General features: G+C 37.9%; 1 protein-coding gene across 1 annotated transcript; it reads right to left on the bottom strand.

Moving 5' to 3' along the window:
- Nucleotides 1-616: 616 nt before the first annotated feature.
- LOC149848211 (glucose-6-phosphate 1-dehydrogenase, chloroplastic-like) lies at nucleotides 617-8,099 on the bottom strand. Its single transcript, XM_089983531.1, has 10 exons — nucleotides 7,856-8,099; nucleotides 7,258-7,481; nucleotides 7,037-7,131; nucleotides 6,601-6,715; nucleotides 3,234-3,439; nucleotides 2,832-2,981; nucleotides 2,606-2,726; nucleotides 1,854-2,083; nucleotides 1,510-1,710; nucleotides 617-1,085 (listed from the first exon to the last, which is right to left on the bottom strand). Exons 1-10 carry the CDS (start codon nucleotides 8,055-8,057, stop codon nucleotides 839-841), a joined length of 1,791 nt encoding a protein of 596 aa, XP_089839657.1. The 5' UTR covers nucleotides 8,058-8,099; the 3' UTR covers nucleotides 617-838.
- Nucleotides 8,100-8,972: the final 873 nt, after the last annotated feature.

Here is an 8,972-nt window from a genome sequence, read left to right on the forward strand (position 1 = left end):
TAGAGCTATGAGTTAACCAAATTTATTTCTCATGATACCAGTTTTGCTATGACAGCTTGGCTTACGTAGAGTGCTGCCAAAGCCAATGGGCATTTAGCGGCAGTTTAGACCACTACTAAGACCCTATTTTGCGGGACTTTCACACATCGAATGGCGTTTGTGCTTCCACACCCATCTGCACATATGGGGTTTGGCAAGAAAACCCAAACCCTAAGACCAAAATGAACAATGATATGTAATGAAACTGACTCTGGAACCTTGAGCAAGCAGAAGAATTGAGCCAGCTACATGGCCAGAGTCCTGTGGTAAAGCAGCATCAATATGAAAACTACATCAGTTAAGGGCTCCAACCCAGGCTTGAATAGGACTCATGCTGAGGGCCCCAGCTGATGGGGCCGGCCCATACAAACAATGCTTTGTATCATAGAAGGTTAGATAACACATGACAACAGAAGTTTACTAGTAATTCAACCAAGGTCTAGCATGGCTCATAGATCAAATTGCAAAGAATCAATCGTGAGTCCATGACTCGACCACCACGAAGGCACTAGTTAGTCGAGTCCCCAGACCAAGTTGGTCAGCTTCTGAATCTTGAACCCATATGAGTCAGAATATGGTCATTAGGTCAAAACAACCTTCTCCATCAATTATTGAACAAATTCTGCAACTGTTCTATCAATAAGAATGAATACAAATCACAAAGCACTGTTTTATTTCACTTAAGCATCGAGGCAATGCAGAACTCGCCAAAATTCTAATACACAATGATCTGCAAGCAAGCCTGATATTGGCTGTATATGATCAAACGAATGGCAATATTTACATTGTTTATCAGACTTCAGTTCTCGCATAGGTCCCCCCATCGAACGTTATACTTGGACGCAAAGTAGTGTGCTCCAACTGGGCCTCTGCTGCCATATGGATAAAGCTCAGGAGCAATCTTTTTCTCTTCCAGTTCCTTCAACAATGGTGAGAAGATCGACCATGCAGCATCCAGCTCATCACTTCTTATAAAAAGCCGCCTTTCTCCTTCAATTGAATCAAGAAGCAGCCTCTCATATGCATCTGGTATCTGCCCTTGGTATCTTCAAAGTAAAGATAAAACCATATTTAGTATATAATAGTTGACTCTTAGAGTGAATGCCTAAACAAATTGAAGATCATCACATGGGTAGCCATTTTATGACAGCACTTCAAAGGGCAACCATGTGCAGTAAGACAGAGTTCTAGTCTAGATACATTGCAGCTCAACAGGATAACGCTTGCATCATCAATTAGCTTAATTTTTTTATGAAAAACTTGTGTCGTGTGAAACCTAGTAAAGCCGAAACTCCATTAAGATATGAACTAAAGCAGTTTCAAGGAGCAGGGTTAGCCATGCAATATGGGGAACAACCAAATCACAGAATGAAAGGATTAGGACAGGAAACATATTGAAATTAAATGACTTGGACCAAGCTAGCCTAAACGAAGAGGATCACTTAACAAGGCAGTATATGAACTTCTTACCTGGCTGCATAGTGAAGATTCAGATTGCTACGATCCAATCTCATGCTAAGACCAGGAATCTTATTATTGATCTTTAAGTAAATTGCCTCATCTGGTTGAACTCGGATCACGAGTTCGTTCGTTGTTCGATCTATATCAGCACCAAAGTTACGCTTGTATAGACTCCCTGGAACATGTCTGAACTGAACTCTGATTTCTGCTCTGTTTACCAGTAAAAAAAGAAAAATATGTCACTAACAAAGAAAAATATGTCCAATAACCACATGGAAAGTTCCCTTTTTCAGTTGGTTGATCAAAAGAAATCAAAAGACTGAGGAAACTGTAATGAACAAGGGCAAATATACCTCTGTGTATGTAAAGCCTTTCCAGCTTTCATCAGGAAAGGTACCCCATCCCAGCGTGCATTGTCAATAAAAAGAGCAGCTGCTGCAAATGTTGCAGTTAGGCTATTCTTTGGCACAGTTGGGTCATCAGTATATGCTGGAAAATATTTTCCACCTTTCTTGTGGCCCTTGTACTGTCCAATAACCACATCATCAAGCTGCAACGGCTTAATTGACCGGAGTACTTTCACCTGAAAATGAAACAGTTAAATTGTGTTGTCCTACAAGCTCAAGTATTTAGTACAGATTTGGTGTTGGATGTCAGCTCAGTTTTTTTTTCCATATTTTGCTTAGGGAAACCACTTCCGGGACTGGAGACGTCATCGCCATCCCGGCATCGTAAAACACCAGGGCTAGGACCCTCGCCCCCAGGGTCTAAGCTGGGATTCAGCTTACGCAAGGGGGGAGCACCAACAGGAGTCGAATCCCAACTGCCCGTCGGACAGCTGAGGCTGCTCCAACTATGCTAACCCCTTTGGGGAAAATGTCAGCTCAGGCTGCTAATAGACACACAACTTTGGCCAAGTCTATCAGAAGATGGAACTAACATCAACTGGGAGATGGATTCTTCCCTAGTAAATGATGTTTGGAGTTGTCAAATCCAAAGTTGTTCCAGCTAGTCCATAGCAACTTCAGAATCTAGCTAAATGATCTAGGCCAATTTTTTAACATCTCAGATACATGTGGGCATATTTATATTTCATATCAACTACCTTTTCATTTCTGATGTCTTCTGCATCCAAACTGACAGGTGTTTCCATCGCAAATAATGCCAATATTTGGAGAAGATGGTTCTGCATTATATCCCGAATTATACCATAGCTATCAAAATACCTGCATGAATAGGACAATATGAATCTAGGCTTTCACAAGAGAATGGTTTGGAAAAGAGAATAGATAATATATCTGACAATATCCAAGGAAAACAGTATAGCATACCCTCCACGGCCTTCAGTTCCAAAATCTTCAGAAAATATCAGTTGTACATTCCTTATATAATTCCGAGACCACAGTGGTTCGAAAACAAGATTGGAGAAGCGGAGGACAGAGAGGTTCTCAACAAGCTCCTTGCCCAGGTAATGGTCAATCCTAAATGATGCAAAACAGTTTCAGTCAGTCTCAGTAAATCTCCACCCTGAGAAAACCATGATACTCAGCTGAAGACTGTCATGTACATAGAAATGGAAAAGGCTTCAACGCATAAAGACCAAAAATGAAGTCTAGGCCGTGCAAATAGAAATGGAAAAATCTTTCAAAAATAAGGATAGTTTCACTTTTTCCTCATTAAATCATCTTAAATTGGGTAGACTAAGGGAAAATAAGAGGTTCTAAGGGAATTACCTGAAAATTTGATCCTCTGTCAGATGCTGCTTCAAACCACAGGTAAGCTCTTCAGAGGACTCTGAGTCACGACCAAATGGCTTCTCAACAATCACTCTAGTCCATCCAGCAGCAGCAGAAGCAGAACGGCTAGCACACCTAGCCACATCGACGAATACATTTGGAGGAACTGATAGGTAGAATAACCTGTTAGAGAGCCTTCCAGCCTAACAACAGGTGATAAGAGAAATCAAAATAAGCAACTACAAAGAGTGATGTAGAATTAACATGTTGAAAGTTTGAAACATGGTAAAAGACATAATAGAAAGAGAGAAAAAACACTGCTCTCTTCAGGTATACATATGGTGCAAGGTTATGGTGTAACAGTCCTTAGAACTGATCAGAGTTCAATGCTGATTTCCTTTTGCATCTTAAAACAGGATAGAGACAGGATACAGAAATTACAATACAGAGTCCATTTTACAGATAAAAACTTGAAAATCCAAGATCTTCCTTCCAGTTTCGCGGGATAAAAAATAAAAACGTATTCATCCTTGTCAAGACGACGCTCCCATCTTATTGATATTTCATTTCTACCGGGTTAAACCAATGGGTTGGAATGAATCAACCGATGGATTCTACTATACTATATTAATTACATAGGAATTATAGAATTCCTTTCCAGTTTAGTGTATACAGAAACATTGAGGCTCTCTGAAGTTTTTGGGGCATGCCTAATACATATGGGGTAAAGCAGAAAGAAGTGCAATATGTTTAAGAACTTTGACATCTTCAAAACTTCATATAGCACCAAACTTGTATGAAGGCTCAAAGGGAAAGCCATGATCTCTTGAATCTACAAGGGTTTCCTTAAGTCCACTTGGACAAGGAAAAGAGTATATAGCTCAAAGAGATCCTTGAATCCACAAGGAAGAGAAGGGGCAAATACCCAAAAGAAACTCACTTTATTGAAAAATAAACTGAATACAAAGCAAAGGACGTCCCCCTTATTTATAGACCCAAGAATCACTACATCAAAGTCCAAACTCTTTAAGGACTCTAAGACATCCACTCTTATCCAAGATTTCTCAAGAAAGTAAAATCCTAGTGAGACTCTCCTACCTGAAAAGACTCTTTGAACTTTCCTACGTAAACCATAACTCTAAGACTTGGACTTCGACCCCATCTTGGACTTATCTTGATTTTCTAGAAATTTCCAAGCCATGTGTTCTACATCAAGAACCCAAGTTAATGTGAATGAATAGAAGATATACACGGAGATACATTTGTTCAAGATGGACAACACATGATATAATCTTTTTAGGGGACGCAAACCATCCATTGATGAAGGGATCAAAGATAAGACTGTTCAATTGAAAGGAACCTACGGGATGCCAAAGATTGGAAAAGAAAGACAATAGGAAGGGGGTGAAATTAATATATATGGGAAGACAGAGGAAGACTAATTAAGGGCCTCCTCTTCATAAGCATTTCAGCCTTCCGAGGACAGATATTGTCCTAGTTGGCAGTACCAATTTATTTCATGTGAATTTCAGACCATAACCCAAACCAAGACTTACTGGGAAGTTTTGCATAATTGCCAAGAAAGCCACAACAAATTATCCAAAGAGCCACTGGGAAATGTAAATACATTAATGATGAGGTTCTATGGGTGCCATCTATATCAGTTGACTAGAAATGTTAAAAGATGCAGTAGTGAAAAATATAGTAACAAGCAGTGTGGTTTGTCTTAACGCAGCGGACAGAGAGACCATATAAAATATGTTAACCCTTCATATTTATGTAAATCTACAGTTTCTACATTTCATGAAAACAAATAAGAAAAAGGACTTCTAAGATATGATTCCAACATTACTGCAGCCATTTGATAAACAAGTGTGCCACACTCTTTTTTTTTACTTTTCACAATTTCAGAAAGAGGCTCATTTATTTCTCAAAGAAAGAGTGCAAAGTAATGTTCCAATACTTCTAAAATACCCTCAAATTCATCTAATATTCATAAAATATGAATATCAACAACACAAAGTTTGTTGTTGATTACACAAGGAAAAGGACAATATCAGAAGGCTGCATATTAGCAAAGCCATAGAGAACTACCGTACGTCTTTGGATACTGAAAAGAGATGGCCTGCAGTATGCTTTTAGCCATTTTCAGTACCTTTGACATAAGCTTAGAATTGCCACATCATGATGACTTTTCATGTTCAGGATCAACATCACTAGCATTACATGACTACAAGATCTGTCAACATAACCAAGGAAAAATTTGTAAAAGTGCAATCAACCAAAATTTCACACATTCAACATCACCAAAATAACTTTCTCCAATTGACTCCAAAGCATATTACTTTGTGCATGAATCATCTCACAACAAACCCACCCACCGTCAGGCATGCAGAGAGAGTTCTATAGATCGCCCTCATCTTGTACAAAACAAAATAACTAATAAAGAATCAGGCAAAAGATAATTTAAAATTTCAAAAGCAGAAGATATGCATAAAAGACAGATGGTAAAGATGGGGGTCAGGAAACAATCCACAGACAAAAATATGTTTTTTTTATGAAGTAGGATGCCTTATGTCCTTAGCTATTTAATTTATTAAATATATGATGATATACATTCAACATACAGGAACAGGATAAAATTCCATACTAATCTTGAAACAAGTCAAAGTGACCCTTCAAAATTATACATGTTATGATTTATCATTTACTTTTGCTTTAATAACATCCAAATGATACTGTATAAGATGTGACAGAAAGACATCTTCATTAAGTTGAAAAGGCCAGTTTTTCGAGATATTGGAAAACAATCAGTAGAAAAATAAAGAAATAAAATTGACTGTTTCTCAAAACAAACAAAATCTGCAGAGTATAGGTGAGTACGGACATGTCATGTAACAAACACTTCCACAAGATTCATGAACGCGGATTTTTTTCCTTTTGGGTGGCCACAATAAAATGTGGTCCAACTTATAGAACCTTTCTCTTTATAGATAATTTGTTCTACATCAATGATGACTTCAGTTACAGTTTTACAGAGATAGAAAGAGATGTTTGTAATGCATAAAACATGAGAACAACTGACAGATCCACCCGCATAAACTAGTGAGGAAAACAAATTTTTATAAATATTTATCCATGTAAATGAAGCATCCTCAGAGCATTGTGTTGATAGAATAAAACAGTTAAATGTAGTCATAGATGAGACTTCCCATCCGAATGGCTCAAAAAGTAGGTGGCAAACTAAACAAAACATGACTACCATCATTCACAGTTTCTATGATGTTCGACATGATGAGATCAAAATGGAGCATCTACAAAGATGTAATTTAGGACAGAGAGCAATTAGATTGGAATATCTAACCTCCTTCTCTGTCATTTTTCTGTCCAAATTTGCAAAATCGTCCTCAGAACTGTATTGACCAGAATGGTAAAAGCATCTTTGCAAAAACTGTTCGATCTTGTCATCACAGTTTTCTCTGCACAACAGAAAGTAGTCCATTCAGAAGGATAATAGTACATACATAATGTGATAGAATTCTAACTAGACAGCATCATTAATCAAAATCATCAGAATGGCAACCACAATCTCAAGTAGAAAGTTTAGATGGCTAAATTTGTGAGGAGTTTAAGCAAAACAGCAGCAAAAAATTCGTGAATCTCTTATTGGCAACCACAGTTTCAAATCCAAAATCTATTTGTTCGCTACAACTCTAGTTGTTTGACGTATCTATGTTTACTCAATTTGTTTCCCCATCCATAAGAACGTAAGCAACCAAAGAGCCATGTTCAGAAGCTACCTCTTGTCAATTCTGCAAGTCAAGGTTCTGCTTATTGTCGTCCTAAGCTCTTCATCCGTCATCTTACTTCTTGCGTAGCCGAAGATGGTAAAATGCTGCACAATCAGAAGTACGCCAACATGTTGAATTTCTCAATTGACGTAACCGTTCAAAAGCAGAACAATTTAAGAGCAACGTTAGCTAAAGTAAGATCTAGAAAAGAACATGATGAAGTAATGAACCTTGGGAAGACAGTCTTCGTAATAAAGAGCAAACAACGCTGGAAATATCTTCTTCTTTGCAAGATCCCCAGAGGCACCAACAACAGTAATAGTAAGAGTGGTCTCTGTCTCTGGCTTTCGAAAGATTGCCTCATCATAAAAATCTTCCGATGGAAAGAAAGGGAGTTTTCCATCTTTCCATTGATTCCCAAAAGATTCTTTTACAGGCAAATTTGCAGAAGAACCTCACCCAGAACAAAAAATCAGAAAAAAGTTAGAAAAAAAGAAAAGAGAGAGAGAGAGAGAAGTTTCAGCATACCACTAGCATTTAGACAAACAAGATTTAAACTCACCAACCACTGAAACATAACAATTGCCAATCACCTCTGTTTTCTCTCATTTCTCTCTTTTAATAAAAAGAAACTGGTTTTTCTTTACGATAAACAGAAACTCACATGCAGTAATACGATTGGTCCAAGAAATTTTCCAAAAGGAAATAGAATATACATATGAAGGCACTAGTATCAGTATCACCTACTATCAAGAACAAAGCAACCAAGAAAGAAAAGATAAGCAAAACCAAGAAGCCGAAAGAGTTATGATCACCAACAAGACTCACCATCTTGCATGGAAAGAGCATTGAGTGGATTCCCATTTACAGCCTTGACTGAGACCTTCCTTGCAGGAGAGTGAGAGAGGTTGACTGAATCATGTCTTGATGGCCACCATGGTAGTTTTGAGTTTTGGCACTTACTCTTCAGGCTCAGGGGAGAAGCCAACTGGTTGCAGGGGGGGATGGGACATGGCAGGCACCCAGCCATTTTCAAGAATTGGATTTGCAGCCTATCTTAATAAATTTATACTCAAAGAAGAAGAGAACTGTTGCTATGTGGGAGCGGGGGATTCGACTTGTGGTGGCCAAATGTGTGTCTATTTGTAGCTTGGCTTTCACTTTCACACAAATATCTTAGGATTTTCATCTTCTATTGTCTTGCAATGGGTAATGATCTAACAGTCACCAGTCAACCGAAATCCATTTTGGGTAGTATCGAGGTGACTCTTGGGTAACTCAAAAATCAAGTTCTCAAGGTGGTTCGCCGCCACTTTTGAATGATCAGGGGTATTTGTGGAATAAAAGGGCAAATCCGTTAGGAGGCATGCCAACTTTATTATGGCAGATTGTATCGTTAGACACCAGGGTCAAGGAATCTTTTTCCTTTTTCTTGCGGGTAGGTTGGATCAAAACCGAAACCTGACCCATTTGAAAGGTTGGTCGATCGTTAGATGAATTTCTTTATGCATTGCATTGAATTAGCATACACATCTCTCTCTCTCTCTCTCTCTCTCTCTCTCTCTCTCTCTCTCTCGTAACAATTCAATCTTACCTAACCAATGCTTTCTTTGAGGCAGATCATCCTTACGGATGGGTTTACCGTAGTTTATTCAGTACACTTCATGTCTTTAAGTTTAACCTAACAATTTGAACGTCAAAGTCCCTCTTTTTATTATTATATTTACTGTAATCTTAGACTTTTTTTCTTATTTAGGACATAATTTGATAGAAACTTTTTTAGGTATATTCTAAAGTAAATGAAGCATGACAAATCAAACTCTATGGTTCAATGTTGTTACTATCCTTGCTAGTCAGCATATTCGTATCGGCAAGAAATCGATATGAAGCTTATTTTTAAATATTTTTAAAAATTGTTTAAAATATTTTTAATATTATTTTGATA

This window comes from Nuphar pumila, chromosome 1 (genome assembly GCF_984573655.1).
Source record: "Nuphar pumila chromosome 1, dmNupPumi1.hap1.1, whole genome shotgun sequence".
Lineage (NCBI taxonomy): Eukaryota > Viridiplantae > Streptophyta > Magnoliopsida > Nymphaeales > Nymphaeaceae > Nuphar > Nuphar pumila.